The sequence below is a fragment of the Perca fluviatilis genome, chromosome 21 (genome assembly GCF_010015445.1).
Source record: "Perca fluviatilis chromosome 21, GENO_Pfluv_1.0, whole genome shotgun sequence".
Lineage (NCBI taxonomy): Eukaryota > Metazoa > Chordata > Actinopteri > Perciformes > Percidae > Perca > Perca fluviatilis.
In genome coordinates, this window is record NC_053132.1 from 23,794,445 (window position 1) to 23,816,761 (window position 22,317).

Here is a 22,317-nt window from a genome sequence, read left to right on the forward strand (position 1 = left end):
TCCTCAGGAAGTAGAGCCGACCCTGCCCTTTCCGATGCAGCGCATCCGTGTTGGCTGACCAGTCCAGTTTATTGTCCATGTGTACCCCCATGTGCTTACACAATTTATTCATATGATTTTCTTTTCCAGAGTTAGTTTACATTTAATATCTATTCATTACTGAACACGTATGGGTTGGATTGCATTACATTTTAGGTGTCCCTCCCACTGCTTGTATGCCTTTAAATTAAAGAGATGTGTTAAATGTTAAATCTAAGTGATTGAAAAAATGGAAAAGGTAAATGTTAAAGCAGGAATGATTTGTGTGATGGGTTATAATAGGCAGACACATTAGTGAAAACAGTAACAAGATATTTAAATTATTAATTCATCATTTGACAAGAGCGTAAGGAAATAAAATGACTAATTGACACATTTAAAAATCATTTGAATGCATTCTGTAAAGGCGCACTCCGGGCTCAGCTACACAAAGTGGTACCATGATGTAGAGATGCAGACTTGATCAGTTGTGGCTGAAATAAAGTGAAGTAAATCAACGAGGGCCCAGCTTGGGCCAGTCACACACTGATGGCAGCATTCATGTAGAGCCCGATAGTTTCTGTGATAACAGAATCATGGATGGAATCGTAAAATTGAGAATGTCAAAAAGCTAAAAGACCGATTCCATAGGGCCCTACATTAAGTCAGAAAGCTGAAAGTTAACTGGAGATTTGAAAATATGACTTTGTCTACGTTTCCAACCGAGCCACCCTACTGTAACTGTATTTTCTTTTCTTTTTTAACTTAAAAATACATTACAAAATAATTCCCAGTGGCTTAGTCCTGGTGGGGGGACAACTTAGACCCGGTGTATGGAATGCCGTTTTATTCACAATTAAATAAATGAATACATACATAAATAAATGAATAAACACATGAATAAATAAATATGCCTTTGAAATACATCATTAAATAAATAAATGAGGCAATAAATACATAAATAATTAAATAAATGTAATTATTTCATGTTTTTTTTATTTCATAAGTCCATATTTATTTATTTCAAGAGACTTATTTCATAAGTCCACATTTATTTATTTCAAGAGACTTTTATTTCATAAGTCCACATTTATTTATTTCAAGAGACTTTTATTTCCTAATGCCACATTTATTTATTTCACTCTCTATTTCAAGTTATTATATGCAAATCAGGGGGCGTGGCTATCTCTCACATTCAGAACAGAGCCGTGGGCAAAAAAAGCCTGGTGAAGTGAGAGTGCAACACTGTACTCTTTACCCAGCGCATAGTCACCTATTCTGGGGTAATTAGACGACCAACTAGCGCTGACCTGACAGAGCACCACAACAGGCAGCTCGTGGTACTCTCTGAGGCGTTGTTAAAGTGTAAATTGCAGGTTACATTTTTCATGAAGTTAAGCATTGTGCTTATTAAACATAAAGCTTAGAGCCGCCCACCATTGTTTTGTATGGCTTTTTATAACAAAATGCTGAATATAATATGAAAAGTTGGAACTTTTTACAGTGGTTTTAAGCACTCCCCTCCCTTCCACTAAGACTAGAGTTACCGTTAGAACCACGGGTAGCCTAGCAGTTATATTGGAGACCTAGCAAAAAACTATTGTGTTTGTGCGGGATGTACGAGTACATCAGAAACAGGGCAGAGGGTCCATTAGGACAAACGGCTGTTTGGTGCCTGGGTGAGGTTTGTGGCTACAAAGTGGGCTGATTTTACTGCTGCCTCTGTGACCCACTCTCTCCTCTGCCTGCTGCGCTGTGGCCCTGTGTGTGTGTGTGTGTGGCGGTGTGTGTGTGAGAGACGGACGGCCAGCGAGGTTGTCAGGTGCTTGTTGAGTTTAACTCCGAAAAGACAGTTAACCACAGGTTCCCATTAATGTTATGATGGACATCTGTCGTGATATTTAAACAAACCATCCGTCAACGGCGAAATAAAAGCCTCTTATTTACGAGAGCGGTCTGAGAGACCTCCGGTTTACAGCGGGGTATCCGAGCGAGGCTGTCCGAGCCGAGGCTGTCCGAGCGACGAGCCAGCGGCCGGGGTAGGCGCTGCTTGTTGCAAAACTGCCTATATTCGAAATCTAAACAGTTAATTTCTCGCATAAAACGTTCTCAGAAGTGAATTTAGTGATGAATAAGATGGCGAAATTTTTTAAATTGTCCTGTTGTTGGTCTGCCAAAGAAGTCCCATTCACTTTGTTCTGAATGTGAGAGATAGCCACGCCCCCTGATTTGCATATAAAAACTGGAAAAAAATAGAGAGGGAAATAAATAAATGTGGCATTAGGAAAATAAAAATCTCTTGAAATAAATAAATGTGGCATTAGGAAATAAGTCTCTTGAAATAAATAAATGTGGACTTATGAAATAAAAGTCTCTTGAAATAAATAAATATGGACTTATGAAATAAAAGTACCATGAAATAATTTAATTTATTTAATTATGTATGTATTTATTGCCTCATTTATTTATTTCATGATGTATTTCAAAGGCATATTTATTTATTCATGTATTTATGTATTTATTCATTTATTTATGTATTTATGTATTTATGTATTTATTCATTTATTTATGTATTTATTCATTTATTTAATTGTGAATAAAACGGCATTCCATACTGGTGGGCCACCAGGCTTACACTGGGGATCTCTCAAACTAAGATTGATTTTAATTGGAGAACCCAGCCCTAGTCGGCACATTTAAACAAACACAGGACAACTTTATTATTTATTTTTTTAAAGTTGTGTACTTGAGTGCAGTGGAGTAAATGTTTGAAATACTTATTCACTAATAAGCAATCCATCTAATGTAACCAATACAACTCCCTCGTGCTGATTGTGCTGCTCCTGTGAGGAGGGGAAAAAATTCTATCTCACAAAGAGAAATACAATCGTATCCATGGCAATGGACTGACAATTCTCAGCTATGGCTGCCTTATCACTGCCTTCAACTTTATCTGTTCCCTCTCCAGGCAACCCAGATGGAATCCTTTCTTTTAAAACTGGGTCTTTTTTTTTTGTGTGCATGTGCGTCACAGAGCCTTTGTTTGGTTAGTGACGAGGTCTTGGAGTTAGTGCTCGGACAATAGGCCACAATGCAGGAGGAACAACTTCAAGAAAAAAAACAGATCCCTCTATATTCCTAAAACCGGTCTTGTTCAAAAAAAGAAAAAAAAAAAAAAAAAAAAAAAAAAAAAAAAAAAAAAAAAAAAAATAATAAAAAAAATATAAAAAAAATATAAAATAAATTAAATAAAAAATCAAAAGTAATTATCTTATATTTAATATCAGATAATTACTTTTGATACTAAGTGTAGATGTAGGCTACTAATACAAGTCAAAAGAAAAAAACTGATTATGAACTTTATTGTTGCTTCCGTATAGTAAAGCATAATATTCAGGGTTTCCATACCTTCCTGAACATAAATTCAAAGTCTGCTCCAGGACTTTCCAGGCCGCATAATTACAAATCCCACTATGGCGATGCCAAGACCCGCTCGCCATAGTGGTCGATTGGTTGGGGTTAGGCATTTAACCTCGAGTGGCTAAAGTTAGGATAGCCGATTGGTCAGGGGATAGGACCTGAACAAATCAGGTTACGTCACCTTACGTAAGCATGGACCCGAGCCAGTAGTAGCTATTGAAGGGCGGGTCTTGGTGTGGCCATAGTGGGGGCAAAAAATCTCGCTTCCATGCCCAATTCCGTCATGTTAGAGAGAGAGCTCACATCAACAATTTTCTTCTGATTTCATTTTGTAGTAATGAGTACCCAAGATGCTTAGGGGAAATGCATCGGAGTAAAAGCATACATTTTATTTAGGAAATGTAGTGGAGTGAAAGAAATATAGATAAAAAAGTAGAGTACAGATAAGTGAAAATACTACTTAAGTACAGTAACAAAGTATTTTTACTTTGTTACATTACAACAGTGCCTACAACATGTAAAAAAAAAAAGGTGTACCCAAACAACAGAGAAACTACAGCAGGGGCGATTCTAGGATCAGACCTTTAGGGGGGGCTCAGCCCCTAATGAGAATGTGACACTTTCATTTCACAACCGCACTCCTGCTCTCCCTCTGACGGATCAGATAGAGACTCAGCCAAAGGCGGGAGTCTCCCACAACCTCCTCCGATTGGCCAACACTACCTACCTTTCTGTTAATCCTTTCCATGACGGGGTTACAGGTGCGTAGCATCGGCGACAGACACAGGGTATTAAACCTGTCTCAAGCCCTTTGAACCTGTAATTGTTTGTCCTCTGTCAGTAACAGACAAGTTCGCAAACTCTCACTTGAAGCACTAAAATTTATTTAAAAAAACAAGAAATATTGCTTTTTATTATTATAGTTTTTAGGGGGGCTGAGATGAAATTTAGGGCTTGAGCCCCCCTAAAAAGGGTCTAAAAACGCCAATGAACTACAATGTGTCTTTTGGTCTCTGAGGCGTGTTTCTGTCAGGACCCTTAGCTGCGTCCCGCCTCAGTTTCTATTGTGAGCCAGGTTTTTTTTTTACAACATGGTAATGAGCCGCGCTGGCCTCCTCTGTCCACTCGGCTTCTATATGGCTGTTGCCGAGTTACAGAGTAGAAGTCACCCAGGCGCTCAGAGAGAGTGGAGAAGAGGCCTTTAAAACGACACCACCGTAACTCATGGTGTGTTTGCAGGACAAGGGGGGGGGGGGAGCATGGAAGAGGGATTGAAGGGAAGACAGCATTTCCAACTTGTACAAGAGCACTGAGGATGAGGGGAGAGTGTCTTGTGGCAATGACAGGGGGAAAAAGAACACATGAGACGAATCTGCACACTTGCACACAATGATGGGAGGGCATTGATTTCTACGATGCCCCTGTGGTGATTGTTTTTTTTTTTCCTTCAGGAGGACGTGATGTGCTCCGCAAGATGACAGGTACCCTCGGGATGCAAAAAAAGCAGCGGCTGTGGATTCTGTGTGTGGTTTTGATCGCTGCAGCTGGAGGTGAGAAGCTTCGTTTTGTATTGTATTAAGTTTTTGTTTGGGGAGATTTGAAAAAACTCTGTTACAAGTAAAAGTCCTGCATTGAAAATGTTACTTAAGTAAAAGTATTTAAGTATCATCAGGAAAATGTACTTAAAGTATTAAAAGCAAAAAATCCTCAAATTTTAGAAACTGGAAACGATCCAAACAGTTCAATCAACTAAGTGTTTAATCGGCTAATCATCTCAGCTGGACTTGTAGGCCTGTATATTTTTAGGCAGTTTAATTTATAATAAAACATATTTGATAAACTACATGTTTTTGTGTGCAAACATCTTAACTTGTAAAGTAACTAGTAACTAAAGCTGTCAGATGAATGTAGTGGAGTTAAAAAGTACAATATTTCTCTCTGAAATGTAGCAGAGTAGAAGTAGAAAGTGGCATGAAAAGGAAAGACTCAAGTAAAGTACAAGTACCTCAAATGTGTACTTGAGTAATTGTACTTAAGTTACATTCCACCATTGCTCCTTCGGAGAGGTGAGGGTTCACAGTTAACCACAGCACCCCTGGAGCTGGATACTTCAGTTGGGGCGATGCTTTAAAGTGCCCATATAATGCCCATTTTCAGGTTCATAATTGTATTTAGAGGTTGTACCAGAATAGGTTTGCATGGTTTAATTTTCAAAAACCGCCATCTTTTTGTTGTACTGCACATTGCTGCAGCTCCTCTTTTCACCCTGTGTGTTGAGCTCTCTGTTTTAGCTACAGAGTGAGACATCTCACTTCTGTTCCATCTTTGTTGGGAGTCGCACATGCGCAGTAGCTAGGTACAGCATAGTAGCTACTAGCTAGAAGTTATCGTTGCTAGTGGTTAGCCACCTTGTTCTCAATGGCGAAACACTGCTACAACACACACAAGTTAACCCTAATCTACAAAAGAAATTGTATAGAACTACTTACATGTCCCTGTTGTGCAGCTATTCCACGCAAAGTTGGAAGTGCGCCCTCGTTTAGAAGAAGTCTCCCGGCTAATCCTGCATTGTACTAACCGAAGTTGGAGAAACAGCTTATGTGGTATTAGCTAAAGTGGTTAGCACACACCAAATGTTTTGGCCGATGACGTAGACGGCCCTATGGATTTTGAACAGCTCACCCGGAGATACATTCAGAAACCCGTATCTCACTCAAAACAGCACGGATGTTTTTTTTTTCCAAGTTTGTATGTGCGTGGAAGCACCAGAGACACAAAATAACACCGCAATCCCAGAAAAAGTGTTTTTTTTTCATAATATGGGCACTTTAAGTCAGACGTGAACATTTTAACTTTAATTGGGTTCTTTTCCTACGGATTCACCCTCCTGATTGGGATGTGAAGTCAGTCGTGATTTCTTTCTTCCTCTAAAGCTGTAGTGTGTAGTTTCTGTCTCCCCCATGAGGAATTCTAAGTAATGACGACAACACTGTCAGCGCGTCCACATGATGATGGACTCTTCAGAAGAGGTCATTATCTTCACTTGAGTTTCTGCGCGGGAAAGTCACCGGACGCCACAATCTTCTGAACATAGCCATGCTGAGAAATCCAGAGAGAGTTGTGTGGAGCTGATAGTCTTAATTAGCTTTGTAGCAACTCATTTGACAACGGCTTGAATGTAACGGACGTTCATTAATATTAAAGAGATACGCACTAAAGCTTTAATGTTTTAGCGTAGAGGTGGCAAATATAAATGATGGTAGCAGTTAAGAAAGGAGTTGGTTGTGCTTATCCAGGTATTGTGTTGTACATACAATAACTCAACTTTTCATACAACCTTTTTGGCTTTTAACCCCTTAAAATGCAGGGATGTGCCATCATTGTGACATCACAAGAATCATTTCTCCATCTCAGATAGTTTGATTTAAAGGATTTATAATGCCTGAAGGGGTTAGAGTAGTCAGCATTTAATCCCAAAATTATAAAAGTTAAATAGAGAAAGGTAAAAAAGAAAAAGAAAAGTTGGGGTAACAAAAAGATCATGTATGTTATTGGATCATCATATTGGATGCATAAATGTGTACGCAGAATTTCACTAAAATGTAGACTTTGGTGCTACTAGAAGTCTGAAAGAATGTACAGCACGTCGTTGTTGTGATTCCCGATCTGAAAGTTGGACCCCCCCCATGATCCCAAAATGATTAAGTCAATTTTGTCGATAATTCTTCTGTACCTCTGTACTGCAGCCTTCTTCCACTGTGCTTTAAATCTAAAACTTGAATTGCCTCTACCATATTGTGCTGCATAGGACATGTTACATACATGGAAAGTAAAACTACTCACTATAAACAACATGGGGGGTTGTAGTTCTCCATCTATGGTATATTATAGTATAGTAGTAATATGTTTTTGCCAATATGTTCAGCTCAAATTTCCTGATTAGAGCAACAGGAGTAGGCAATAATCACATAATCTCAAAATTAAACATTACAGGGGAAATGTTACTGTGTGTGTGTAATCAAAGAAATGATGCAAAATGGGAAACGTCTGCCCTGTAACATCTGTTGCGACTGCCTGTTAAACTCATGGGACTCTTCACAATGAGCTAAACCTGCTCTTCTCATCATGGGACTTCTGATCTCAATCATCCCGGTTTGATTAATAATACAAATTGACACCCTGAACAAGAACACAAAAACAAAACAAGTGGAGATCTTGAATGTAATCAGCTAACATGCTCACTCCGCAAGACATTTTAACTATCCATATTACCATGTCTTGCCTTTCAGAAGACATTCCTTGTCCTAAAGGTGGCCGGATCCACTTGACCAGCCGGCGATGCTATTGGCTCTCTGAGACGACTTTGTCGCGGCCTGAAGCGCAGGGTTCCTGCAGAGAGACTCGGGGAGGAGATCTGGCATCTGCTGACAGCCTGGAGCTGCAACACTTCATCCACCACTCCTTTCCAGTGTGAGTGCTACACACGTCTCCTTTCTTCATGGGTTTATAAATGCTTGTCAATCATCAGCCGGTTTATATTATTGGTAAGTGTACTGTAAGACCCGCTGTGTTTTAATGTGCTGGGTAATGTCGTTTTCCCCACCGTGCGCTACATTAAAATCAGTGAGAGACACACCTTACAAAAAGCGTGGAGGTTGTCGATAGGACTAGGTTAGATGCATGTCAATTGTTGCGCCCAACACTGTTGAAATGTACAGCTATATTTCGATTTCTTTGCGGGAACACCACCTTCACCTGCCATTTTTATCGGCTTGCTTTCGGGTCTGAACTTTCCGCGGCGCTTGCGCAGAGATCAACTGCAATTTTCGGCGATTCCGTGACACTGCCACAGATTTTGAGTTAAGGGGCCGTGTTCATTTCACGGAATTCTGTGAGATCAGGTTGCAGCGACAGGCAGAGCAACAATCAGAACACAAAGAACAGAAACCCAGAAGAACAGGAAATGAATCACTTCATCAACATCTGCCAGAGAACATGTCTATTTTATTCTATTACCTGACTCTAGCCCTGACTGTAATCTCTCCCACAGAAAGCACTTTTTTTTTCTGCCTTAAAACGCCTCGCCCACATACCTGTTCGAAATTCCTCGATTCGTGATGTCATTAATTGAGAAAGCCAGCCCAGTTTTTCATTTGTCCTCCACATGGGTGCTGCCTGAGCAAGCACAGCTGTCAGTACCCGATCCGTTTCACCGGCACGATCCGTTCTGCGCATGTGCAAGATGACACGTATGCCATGACGTAGGCGCAGATGATAATGCTGCGTTCATGCCACCACCACCTCGGAATAACGGCACCGCTTCCACCTGCACGATCCGTTCTGCGCATGCGCAAGATGTTCACGCATGCGCTGTGGTACGAGGATTTACGACACTACCCAATCTGTTCCCACACTAGCCTCCAGCTAACGTTAGTTAGCTAATAGCTAATTCGGCGGACCGCTAGGTGATTATAGCGGTCTGCCGTTAGCCTCCACCGGGAAGCTAACGTTAGTTTAGCTAATGGTTAATTTGGCTAACCGCTAGCTGATTGTAGCGGTCTGCCATTAGCCTCCACAGTTAAGCTAACGTTAGTTTAGCTAACAGCTAATTCGGCTAACCGCTAGCTGAGACAGCATGTTAGCTTTAAAAGACCCTCAAAATAAAACTTGAAAATAAACGTTAACATATATAACAGCTGTTACGTCAGTTCTACTTTACTTGTGCTCATTTAAAATACAATCACTCAATACTTGTCTTTATTGTTATTACTGTAAAGTCTTAATTTAGCTGTAGCCTGCTTTCACCATTATGTTTGACTTAACGTTATTTTAGACTGAATCTAGCTGTCCGTTCTGCCTGCATGATCCGTTCTGCGCATGCGTTATTACGGATCGGGTACTGACAGACTGCCACCGACGAGGTGGCATGAACGCAGCATTATCATCTGCGCCTACGTCATGGCATACGTGTCATCTTGCACATGCGCAGAACGGATCGTGCCGGTGGAACGGATCAGGTACTGACAACAGCCTTGTCAGTGGCCTTGTCAGTGGCTTGTTTGAAATTGGTTGACCAATCACAACAGAGTGGGCCAGCTGACCAATCGGAGCAGACTGGGTGTTTCAGGTGGAGGCACTGCAGCAATGGGCAGTATGAGAAACATAATGTTTTTTGAATATCAAAGCATGTGAACCTATTGTAGTAGACACCAAAAAGTACAAATATGACCCTGAAAAGGAGCATAATAGGGGTTCTTTAATATACCTTTTTTTTCCCTGTTGTTTTCGTGTTTGTTTAGGAAAAGCACTGTGTGGGTATGGCTGAAGGGATCAGCAGGAGAGGGGTCCGTCCAGGTTGGGGTTGCGGAGCCTGTAAGTCCTGCATGGTGGACTGGAGCCAGTGAGAGCCAGGGTGGGTGTCCTCAGATGGCCTTGGGGACACAGGGACAGTGGAGGAAGGCTCAGTGTGCTGGACGATACCTCTTCCTCTGTGAAAAAGATGTAACTGGTAAGACTTTTATTTCACTGAAAAACAGTTGGGTTTTTATCCTCGTGTATGGCTATTATTAGAAATGTGTCTTGTGAAAAAAAAAGGTGCTTTCGGTTGTTCCCTCTTCATGCAGAGTCTTTACCGTCTCCGGACAGTTACCTGACTGGATTGGTTCTCATGACCGGCATCTATGCTCAGACCCAGATACACCCTTTTCCAAATGTCCCAGACATCGGAGCACTCACAGTGGAGGTCAGTATAGCATCAATTGAAAAACACTAATGGGGTAACAAGATAAATCTGAGATGATGTATTTAAAACGTATCTGACAAGAGAACATCATTTCTTGGTTAAACATCAGCTCATAGACCTAAAACAGCTCTAATGAGTGGTTAAGGGTTGGCATGGTATGGTTATAAAGGATCGCAAGCTAAAAAGATTGGGAATTGGGGTGCCTGGGTGGCTCACCTGGTTGACCGTATGCCCCATGTGCAGGGGCCCGGTCCTTGCAGCAGCGACTGCATGTTTGATTCTGACCCGTTGCCCTTTGCTGCATGTCATCCCCCCCCCCCATCTCTCTCTCTCTCTCTCTCTCTCTCTCTCTTCCCCCTTTCATGTCTTCAGCTTTCCTATCTAATAAAGGCCTACAATAATCTTTAGAAAAACAGATTGGGAATCAGTGGTCTGAGGCAGTGATACCCGACCGGGGACAACTGTACCCCAAGGTAATTCAGCAGTTGCCAGGGAGAAGCTAAATTGTAATATATATATATATTTTTTAAATATACAAATTGAGTGAGCTTAATGTTTCAGTGAATGTGCATGAAAAATAGTTAGCAAGCAATATCCAGTTTTATACAATGAATTGTATTAAAAGTATGTACAGTACAGTCCAAAGGTTTGGACACACCTTCTCATTCAATGCGTTTCCTTTTTATTTTCATGACTATTTACATTGTAGATTCTCAGTGAAGGCATCAAAACTATGAATGAACACATATGGAATTATGTACTTAACAAAAAAGTGTGAAATAACTGAAAACATGTCTTATATTTTAGATTCTTCAAAGTAGCCACCCTTTGCTTTTTTATTAATAAGGGAAATCATTCCAAAATTAACCCTGACAAAGCACACCTGTGAAGTGAAAACCATTTCAGGTGACTACCTCATGAAGCTCATTGAGAGAACACCAAGGGGTTGCAGAGTTATCAAAAAAAGCAAAGGGTGGCTACTTTTTCAGTTATTTCACACTTTTTTGTTAAGTACATAATTCCATATGTGCTCATTCATAGTTTTGATGCCTTCAGTGAGAATCTACAATGTAAATAGTCATGAAAATAAAGAAACACATTGAATGAGAAGGTGTGTCCAAACTTTTGGCCTGTACTGTAAATCAAAGGTAATCCCTGTGTAATCCCCCATATGTGAATTTTACAGTTTGTGTTGTTGGTTAATATTCTGATGATATCAATGATATACGTACATATATTCTGATTTATTTGTTATGTATGCATTTTGTTAGTTTGCAATCTTATCATATATGTATTTTATGTATTTGTTTCCCTCCTCACTACTGCTTTTAATGCTCTCAACAGATTTCTATTTCTATTCTTTGTGCTCTATACATTTTTTTTTGTTTCGTGCGGTGTCTCATTTTGTGCTAAGATGTGCTCCGTTTGGGTTGTCTTTCTTTCTTGTTCAAAGCCTTTTTTTTAATTGAGGCTAAGGGGACTACAGATTTTTTTTTTTAAATAGCCTTTTGGCTAAATGTGGCATTTTAAACCCAAGTATAATCATGCATTTTATTTATTTGCATTGCTCCCGTCTTAAATAAACTCCTTTTGACACCCCACAGATGCAGCTGTTCCCAGGGATGTGGTTCAGTCATGCAGGTCAGTTGGCATCAGTGGAGCTGGTGGTCCAGCCCAGCCCAATGTCCTCTCTGGCCCGGGTACAGATCCTCCGACCCTACTGCAATCCCAACCACCACCTGGTACCACCAGGTACAGTACAACCGGTAGTATGGAGCTTTTCTGAGAGCTCCTGTTTGCTCGATACTGGACGTTGAGAATGTCCTCTTTGCCCCTCAGGTTGCAGCTCTCTCCTTAATCCGTTCAGCTGCTGCTCAGCAGTGCCGCTGTGTAACACCACAGGGGGCTGCAGCTTGGGCCAGCACTGGTGCCACCTGCTGGAGGCCTGTGTGCCCACCGCCAGCCCCTGCAGCCCCTACGACTCTGCAGCAGGGGCCCGCGGCTTTGCTTTACCGCCCAGATACCCTGCGATACCCCCCTTCTACCACCTGGTGGCAGACCTGCCTCTGAACATAAACCCCAGCTCTGAACTAAAAACTATAAGCGTGAGTTGACATTTTGTTGCACGTTATTGGCTTTTCCCTGCAGGCATTATGGACTGACGATGTTTGAATACAAAGTATATCGTCACTGTCAGACCAATAATTTTATGTCCAACACTGTTGCGCTTCAGGAAATGAAATGAAAAAGGCTAATTTGAAAACATTTAATTGAGGCTTCAACAAAGTCAGATGAAATGGCCTTGTGACTGTTTAAATATACAGTATGTAAAACCCACAGACAGATGTAAAGGGTGACCAATAGCATTGATTGGTGATTAACTTCAGTGCACCTGACTCCTGGAACAAATTACAGCACACTTGTGCCTTTTGGACATTTTAGAAATCTGGTTTTAAATCTGGTTTTAAACCTCCAAACTTCTACTTGTGATTGATTTATATACAGTATCTCACAAAAGTGAGTACACCCCTCACATTTTAGTAAATATTTCATTATATCTTTTAATGGGACAACACTGAAGAAATTACACTTTACTGCAATGTAAAGTATTAAGTGTACAGCTTTTATAACAGTGTAAATGTGCTGTCCCCTCAAAATAACTCAACACACAGCCATTAATGTCTAAACCGCTGGCAACAAAAGTGAGTACACCCCTATGTCAAATTCCCATAGAAGCAGGCAGATTTTTATTTTTAAAGGCCAGTTATTTCATGGATGCAGGATACTATGCATCCTGATAAAGTTCCCTTTGGAATTAAAATAGCCCCACATCATCACATAGCCTTCACCATACCTAGAGATTGGCATGGTTTTATGTCGGTTTGCCTAATAGCTGGTTTGATTTGCATTGAGAGATGATTTTATGGAAAGTACCCCATGCCAATCTCTAGGTATGGTGAAGGGTATGTGATGATGGGGGGCTATTTTAATTCCACTAAACAATTACTAAAAAATGTTTCTCTGTTGTTGTTTTTTTGACTCAATGTCATTGTAGATAAGGGGCCGTCCCTCAATGATCTCGAGTAAAAATAGAGGAAAAGAAAGAAGAAAGATTCATGAAACAAAATTAAGATGACGAAATTTGGAGATACGACTGTTTTCATAGATTCCTTTCATATTTTCCTGTTTTTTTTTGTTGTTGTATTTTTTTAAACAGCTGCTTCTTCCGGATCGAGCGATCATGGTCTACCCTGATGATATTGTGGCTATACAGCACACTCGTGACTCTGGTACATTCCTACACTGCCTGAACAGGGAAGCATCTCTAAACTCCCCCTGGCGACAGAGTTACATGTCCCTTAGGAGGACGGAGTGGGGAGGCTGGTGGGAGGGAGGTCTCACTTCCCTGCCACACGGAGGCCAATGGGTGGACGGGGTGGTGTGTGATCTGAGGATGCTGTACGTGGACAAGAGTCTACACAGAGGTACCGAGCACGACGATAACTTTGGCTTCACCCACAGAGAGACAACCGCATCTCCAGATATTTGGGTCGTGACAACTGGTCCAACTCCAAGTCTGCGATCTAAATTTGGGCTTAATGTCGTCCACCCTGTGCCAGATGAAAAGAACCAGATTCATGTCCAAATCAACGTCCCAACACTTATCGTTGTCGAGGTCCTGTCTGGGGAGAAAGCCAGGAGCTCATGGTCAGCCCCAGTTCTGCAGACCGGGGTCCCCTTCCTTCCATCTTGCCCTGAAGAGGTGGCTCTGTCTTGGCCTGACTGTAGGGGACAGTCCCCTGATGCCTGGCTCTCCTCTGTGACCCTGGTGTTGCCCTCAGCGGGGGTTCAAACGCTGAACATCAGTGTGATGGATGCAGTTAGCTCTCAGAGTGTGAGTGTGGTGGTTTGTGGCTACGAGGCAGTGACAGGGCTTACTGTAGAGCCACGTGGATGCCAGAGGATGCTAGTAGACACTCCACAGGTGAGAATGCAAAAATTGAATTTAAACATTCTGCTTATTTAAGCAATATTTTTAGAAACCATGTTGTCAGCGCGGCAAAGCCACCCGGTCGGTCCACCGCTTTGGTCCCGACTGAAATATCTCAATTGCCATTCGGGTTTTGTACAGACATTCCTGGTCCACCAATGATCAGACTTTTCACCTATTGACTAACCTGACGCGTAAGCTGGTATGTTACACTGAACCATCTGAGAAGCCGTCATTGGAAACGTTTTGAAAAGGGTAGGCAGTTTCAAAAAATACCTGGCAGGCGATTGGACGAACCATCTGCCTATCACGTCTACTATAGAGGATGGATACCCGAACCGAGCCCGTGGGGACCCGTTGGGACCCGACGGGCCGGGCCCGGTTTCGGACAGATATTTAGAAATGATGTTCAGGTCGGGCTCGGTCACATCTCATAAGGCATTGAACATTTTAAATTTAAAAAAGCTTATTATGTAGGTGTGTGCCTGTGTAAACGTGCGCTTGTTGCCCCGTGTGCGCTGATGCGCTCATCTGTTGACATTTCCACACAAACAAACGTACATGTCTCATTAGTATGAGAAAAAAAATAAGATTTTAACTGTTGGGCTCGGGTCGGGCTCGGACATAAATATCTTAATGCCTGTCGGGCTCGGGCCGGGTTCGGTTACTTCTCTGTCGGACGCGGGCCGGGCTCTGACAGAAAAATGCGCCCGATCCCCACTCTAGTCTACTATTGTTTGTTTTTTAACAAACAGTCGCTGTCACACACACCCACACAAACCACACACTTATGAGCTGCTTGCATTATTGACCTTTGCTATCAATTTCTGGGTGAGGACGGGCTGATGATTTTGGTGTTCTTCTGACTTTTTCTCGGGTGGCACCAAGAGGTTGAAATTTGTGGTTTTCAGTGAAATGCCTTGATAACTATCAGATGGATATTTGTGAATACAGACATTCACGTTTCTCACAGGATAATTTGTAATAAATTTAGTGATCCTCTTACTTTTTTAATATCACATTGCCATTGTGAGTGTTTTAGCATTTAAACGTTAGTGATAGTGTTGTATCTTGTGGAGGAGGAAATTCGCTTGACACTGTACTTGATCATAAAGGTTTTATTACATCAAGTTTTCAGCATCAATAACGAGTCCTGCAGAACCCGGAGAGTACAAAGCCAACGAACATACTCTTCTCTTGCTCTAAAAACCATAGCTTATATTGGGTATGTTTAGGTAAGATGTTAGATAACATAGGAACATGTAATTTGACATAGCAGGGGTTAGTATCCTCCTGGGGGGCTCCCTGGCCATACATTATAGTTCGTTAACCCCTCAGCATCCAATCCTGGATCTCCTATTGAACATCCAAGCGAAATCACGCCACTGACAGTTTAATCATTAAACCTCTGCACTGCTATACTTTCTCATGAGGACCAAGCTTATTTGAGCTTTATACAAACTTTAAATTTATAGGGCCAGATACCACAATAGTGCTTATAGCTGTGGTGGTGATGGCGCAGTGGATATAACACATGCCTTTGGTGTGGGAGATCTGGGTTTGAGTCCCACTGCGATACATCAACCAATGTGTCCCTGAGCAAGACACTTAACCTCTAGCTGCTCCAGAGGCATGCAACCTCTGATATATAGCAATTGTAAGTCGCTCTGGATAAAAGCGCCAGCTAAATGACATGTAATGTAATTTAATGTACTATAGCCTCAGAGCTGCTACCGTGGCTGTAGACTCTTTCACATTCTTTCAGACGAATGTGGACATGTAAGACTAAATGTTTGCACAAAGGCAACTTAGTTTGATAAAATGACTGGCATTTGTTTCTTTTTGATAATTTTCTTTTACGTTGTAGTCATTTCAAGCTAAAGTGGAGAGTGGTTCCGCAGTAAAATTCACATGGGTGATTGACGACCTGGAGAAGTTTGCCTATGAAGGAGAATCTTACAGTGTAGTGTTCAAGAAACGTGCAGAGTATAATCTCAGGGTAAGATAATTTAGCTGTCTCTCTGATGTTAAATTTGTTCAATTACTTATTTTTGATAATGTTTCTTTAAAAATATTTAAAAAAAATAGATTTCACGATTAATCAATAAATTACATTTAATTACATTCTGAGCCTCCTTTATTTAAGGAAAGTAACCTGTTATCTTTCTGCTAGTTGACAGCTTCCAACCATGTGAGCTCCCAGAGCCAAGAAATCCTCCTGACTGCTGATGAAATGACCCCACTGGGTCAGCCAGAATTCCTGTTAGTCAGGGAGGTCGTAGCTGTGGATGCTACACACCTCTACACCCTCAGAGTCAAAGTGGACATCTCCCTGCCAGTCACATTCAAGTAAGGCATTGCATTTTTCATAAATAACCCCCCTGAAATCATCAGAGAAAAACATTTGAGATGGCATATTGTATACCCTTGACTTTAAAATATAGACTACCACTTGAAATGTACTTGTAAAGTCATGTTTTGTCTTGTTATTCTAAATGTCCATGTGCTGTATTTTATATAGATGGGATTTTGGGGATGGCAGTAGCGAGGTGATCCACACCCAGTCTGCTCCTTGTCAGAACATGCAAGGGCTTATGGAGAGAGGAGGGAAGCAAGTGTATGTCCAGGACTCAGTGAACTATACCTTTTCTATTCCAGGTGAACACACTCACAAAAACAATTAAAGTTGCACTCATCAATATTTTGGATGAAATGACTATGTTTAATTTCAGATGGAAAACCCCATAGTATGCCACCTGCCCAGCACTAACAACGACAGACACAATAACTTAGCATCTAACTAGTGAACATAGTGGAGCATTTAGCAGCCAGATATATCCCCTAAGAAGTTGGTGCAGACCAAACCAGAGCTAAAAGGAGAGTGAATATATGACATCCTTGGGTGGCCAGAAACAAATTGATGCTAGTATTGCTCCGTGTCCGTGCTGGATGTGCAATGTGTTAACAAGTGTACCATATCAGGTTTATAAGGTGATTATATGCCAGTGTTGTGTTTACAGCTAAGATATCCTACCCCCAAGTGGCCAAAAGTTCAATCAATGCAGGTTAATTACTGCTTTAAAGATACATACAATTACGCAGGCATCAAATTAAAGCGGCTATACTAGACATTCAGAACATTAATATAGAAGCAAACACATTTGGGATGTAAAAATATGGTGGAGTAATGGCGTCCTGAGCAGAGAATGAAGTCACACTCTCTCTGTGTGTGCGCTGTAATTCCAGCTTCTCTGTTCTTTGTTTTGATAGCCGGTGCGGCCACGCATGCATGTTAGTTCATGTGGCCGTGAAAAGAAGCTACAAAAGCTATCTCACGTATTGGGGAATGGTCTTTGAGAGCACAATGAATGGAGTCATTGAAGATTATTCGATTGGAGGCAATTGGATTGGAAGAAAACCCAGCACACTGTTTTTTTTCCCCAGTATTTTGAGTACAAGCCCTTTAACGATACAGCCAAGTACACAGGCGACATTGAACCTTTAGCAAGTACTTTAGGTTGGTTGATAATGATTGTCTTTTTGCTGGTATTTTGACTAAATGCCATGCAACATTTGTTTTGTCAATGAAATTGATTTTAGACTTTTTAAAACCCCATTTTATGTAGAATTTGAAAATTGCTGCTTTCGGTCACATTTGGTGACAAGAATAAAACTGGTAGAAACTGTGCTTGGTACTTTCTATCAAAGTAAAAACTTCTTTCCTGCATGTTTGTTTTTGCAGCTGACTACAAACTTCATGCCCAAGTCTCCAACCAATATGACAAAACTGATGCGTCAATGAAGATTAGCGTACGCCCTCGATTAAAACACCTCCTCATTTCCTCTTCCCCTCCCGTGCCACTCGTCAAACAGACTCTCGTTCTGGAAGCTTCGGCAGAGCCCTCCACCCATGCTGTTGTCTACACATGGGACTTTGGCGACGGCTCTGAAGTTATCCAAGGCATCCACTGTAAAGTCAACCATACTTTTGCATCTGCAGGAGTGTATAACCTCACAGTGTGTGCCAACAACACTCTTACAGTCCTGGCCACTTGGCTCATGATGGAAGTTTTGGAGAAAATCTCTGGATTGACGGTCAGCTACAATGGACCCATTGAACTAAGCTCTTCTGCAGATTTCAGAGCTACAGTGGCCACTGGTACGAATCTGCTGTGGAATTTTGACTTTGGCGATGGATCCCTGCAGGGAAACGTTACAGATGGTTCCATCTCCCACATCTATAAGTCGCCAGGGCACTATACAGTAGATGTAACTGTCTTGAATTCTGTCAGCCAAGCTCATCAGTCTCTCTGTGTAGAGGTCTATAGGTTGGCTGTTAGTGGAGTTCTCCCTACAGAATGCGTCATGAGTGGAAGAGACATACAGTTTACCGCTCTGGTGAAAGGGAACATATCCATTCTGACTTTCCATTGGCTGTTTGGAGATGGATCACCTCTGGCTGTAGTGAGGGGACAGTCGACAGCCATGCACACATTTCAAAGTCAAGGGATCTTTCATATTAGTCTGACTCTGTTTAGTTCTGTTACATCTGTATCATTTAGTATGAGTATCTGTGTCGAAGCGCCAATAACCAACATGACAATGCAGTCATCCAAAGAAGTAGTGGCAGTAGGAGAAGAGGTATGCGTCAGGGTGTTAGTTTCCCCCGTACAAATTAGAGGTTACCAATTTAAGTGGTTAAGCAGCCCCTCTAGTCTCATTGCCATGACAGAAAGCACTCAAAAGTGTTTTATCTTTAAAGATGAAGGTGTCGAAGAGGTATCAGTAACAGCACTTAACAAAGTCAGCAACAAAACCGCGAGAGCTAGTATCACCATTCAAAACCCTGTGAGTAAGCTGTCCGTCGAGCACGATAGTCAAAGTGGCACACTGACAGTCAATGCATTAGCATCATTTTGGGTTGCCAGTTGCACTGGTAGCAATGTGTCAGTGCTGTGGGACTTTGGAGATGGATCCCCAGTGGAGCAGAAGCGGAACGTGTCACACGTCTTTACCTCGACGGGTCAGTTCACAGTCACCGCCACAGCATTTAATGCTGTTAGCCGTGATTCTGTGTCCCTTAAAGTCAATGTTTTACTTCCTATTTCAGACCTTTCACTTCACACCAACCAGCTTTATGCTGCAGTAGGAGAAGAAACTGTTATCACAGCAATTAGCAGTGCTATCAGTAGCACAAACTACTACTGGACTGTGGATGGTTTAAACTCAACCAAACAGGGGACTTATCAGTTTAGATTTGCTTTCCTGAAACCAGGAGTGTATCAAGTGAGGGTTATTGCTCGGAACTTGGTAAGTAGAAAGGAAGCAGCTATTTTGATTGAGGCCTTCGAAAGTATAGAGGGTCTTCAGATTGAATGTCAGAGCCTGACAAATGTGAAATACATACCAACCCAAGAGGAACTGCTGTTTATTGCTTCAATCACCAAGGGCTCCAATGTCAGTTATCACTGGCTTGCTTTACATAGTGGAATAAACCGACAAATTACTGGTGATGGACAGCTTTTTCATATGTTAGTTGAAACTCCTGGTGAGGTTTCAGTTGAGCTAAGAGCTTCCAACAAGTTGGGTGAGGCCACCAGCATTGTTTCTTTAGTGTCGGTACAGCGTGTAGCGGGTGCACACATTACAACACAATCAAACATTGTGGCATTAGGGAAATTAGTGAATATCTCTGTATCTGTGATTACCGGGTCAGACCTACAGTACCTGTGGTACGTGAAATCCGATCTTACACCTTTGCAGACACACACCCCCTTTCTTCTCCACACTTTTACAAGTGTTGGTCATTGTCTTGTTAGAGTTTCAGCTCAGAATGTCCTTAGCCACAGCAATATCACCAAAGAGTTCAATGTTCAGGAGGAGGTCCAAGAGATGGACTTTGAAATTGAAGGAAAGACGCATCCCTTTTATATCACCACACGTGCGGCAGTTCAACTCCATGGGCTTATTCGGAAAGGTAGTGATCTGCATTGGAACTGGGAAATTAGAGGTGCTATGCTTTTTAATTCTACAAATCAGACCTTTATCCACACTTTTCCATTGGCAGGTGTCTATCAGGTGTCTTTAAATATCTCCAATGGGATAAATTGGCAGATGGTTTCACACAGTGTCACAGTTGAGGATGCAATCAAAGGTCTAATGCTGAACATTTGCAAGTCTTCCTTTTGCACCGAGGAACCAGTTACATTTATTCCAACAATTTCCCAAGGAAGCAATGTAAGCTTTGCCATAACATTTAGAAACAAAGACTGGATTCATAGTCAGGGCATTCTTAAGGGACCGTTCACCACATCAAGCCTTCCAGCAGGGACACATCTAGTTACAGTGAAAGGTTGGAACCAGGTCAGTAGTGCTGAGGTGTCTTCCACTATTCTGGTTGCTGAGCATATTCAAGGTTTGCGACTTGTGAACTGTTGTTCTGATGCTCTAGAGGCACAGAAAAGAATCCAGTTCAAGGCAGAAATTCAAAGTGGACTTCCAGTCAACTACACCTGGATATTTCACTTGGTAGGGTCTGAGCCCACCTGGCTCAAAGGACAAGAAGTGATCTTTACACCACCAGAAAATGGTTCATTGATGTTTAGCGTGCTCGCCACCAATGGAATCTGCTCCAAGATGGTAAATGATACTGCCACAGTTCAGTGGCCTGTGAAAAAGGTCGAGCTTGTCTGTCATTCAGAAAGAATATTTGTTGGACATGCTGTCAGGTTTTCTGCCAAAGTTAATGAAGGGAGCAATCCCAAATACCTCTGGGACTTTGGAGACTCCACTGAAGCATTGGTGACAGACTTAAGCACAGTCAATCATACTTATTATATTCCTGGGAAATACAGTGTTATGGTCAAAGTTCTCAACCGTGTAAGCCATGTGTACACACTGCTAGACGTGGAGGTAGAGGAGCCCCAGTGTTCCAGGCCTCAAGCTTCTCTTGTCCAGAGCCAGTCTACTATCTTCAGGTCTAGACCGAGTTTCTTTGAAGCAAGCATGGACATTACCTGCTCTGCTTACAAAGCCACGTACCTATGGGAGATACTCAAAGACTCTGATTGTACCAACTTAGAATTCTCTGGTAACAAAGTCATTCTCAGAAGTCAGGTCGATGCAACTTCGCCTTTTCTCTTACTCCCGAAGCACACTCTCGATTTGGGACAGTATTGCCTGGTATTCAGCGTTTCCCTCCAGGGAACTCCTCTACTTGCCCAACGAAAAACCAGCGTTACAGTGATCCACTCAATGCTGGTAGCTGTCATCAAGGGAGGATCCCAGAGACTGTGGCCCAGCCTCAGTGACCTCGTCCTGGATGGATCTGAGTCTGAAGACCCCGATGCAGATCCAGGAGTGGAAGATACACTGCATTACCACTGGACCTTCATGACAGTGGTAAAGGCATCTTGATTGTTAAAGCAACCTTAATGTAATGGAAATTATATGAATTGCTATTATTATGAGTTGGATAAAGAAGTATAAGATAAGTAAAATTCTTTGATAGATGTAGCTGATACTAACACTTGGGTGTTTGTATTTTCAGAACTCAACGGAATCTCATTTTGCAAAGCAGGCCATTGGGAGTAACAGCAGTATAATGACTGTACTGAGCACCCAGCTGCACCCAGACACAGTCTACGTTTTCACCCTCACTGTACACAAGGCAGGGAGGAGACCTGCCTCTGTCAACCAGACAGTGAGTATAACCCAAATCACCCTACGTTCTCACACAAAAGCATGCTTTATCACATATATTTTACTGTTTTTTTTCTTGCATCTGCTGCGGTTGAGAAAAGCTATGTTGAATACATCTCGCAAAGTTTTGGAGACATGGGCTATCATGGCGGAACTTACCATAGGCACACCAACGAATTTATTCAAATAAGACACTTATCACACAGACCTCTGTCTCTTATCTGTAGGTGACTGTGTGTGAAGCTCCTGTGCTTCCTGTGATTGTGGAGTGTGTGTCCTGCTCTGTGCTGTCCTCCGCACACCACGTTAGTTACACCGCCCCCATCATCCTCTCAGGACAATGTGGACAGTGTGACGACCAGGCTCAGGTAAGGATTCAAATACTAACATCAAGCTTACATGTAAAGTCATTTTTTCAGTAAATTTTATTTTAATACATTTTTGT

At 41.8% G+C, this 22,317-nt stretch overlaps 1 protein-coding gene across 1 annotated transcript in view; it reads left to right on the forward strand.

Annotated features, from left to right (window-relative positions):
• The window catches only part of pkd1b (polycystic kidney disease 1b), a 77,031-nt gene that overhangs the window by 16,146 nt on the left and 38,568 nt on the right, over positions 1-22,317 (forward strand). Inside the window, exons 2-14 of the mRNA XM_039787896.1 lie at positions 4,890-4,988; positions 7,728-7,908; positions 9,738-9,946; positions 10,062-10,180; positions 11,785-11,932; positions 12,020-12,285; positions 13,398-14,165; positions 16,039-16,170; positions 16,345-16,520; positions 16,693-16,829; positions 17,914-21,572; positions 21,721-21,873; positions 22,100-22,240. Coding sequence (XP_039643830.1) covers positions 4,913-4,988; positions 7,728-7,908; positions 9,738-9,946; positions 10,062-10,180; positions 11,785-11,932; positions 12,020-12,285; positions 13,398-14,165; positions 16,039-16,170; positions 16,345-16,520; positions 16,693-16,829; positions 17,914-21,572; positions 21,721-21,873; positions 22,100-22,240 — 6,165 coding nt within the window. The 5' untranslated portion in view covers positions 4,890-4,912. The remainder of the gene's footprint in view (positions 1-4,889; positions 4,989-7,727; positions 7,909-9,737; positions 9,947-10,061; positions 10,181-11,784; positions 11,933-12,019; positions 12,286-13,397; positions 14,166-16,038; positions 16,171-16,344; positions 16,521-16,692; positions 16,830-17,913; positions 21,573-21,720; positions 21,874-22,099; positions 22,241-22,317) is intronic.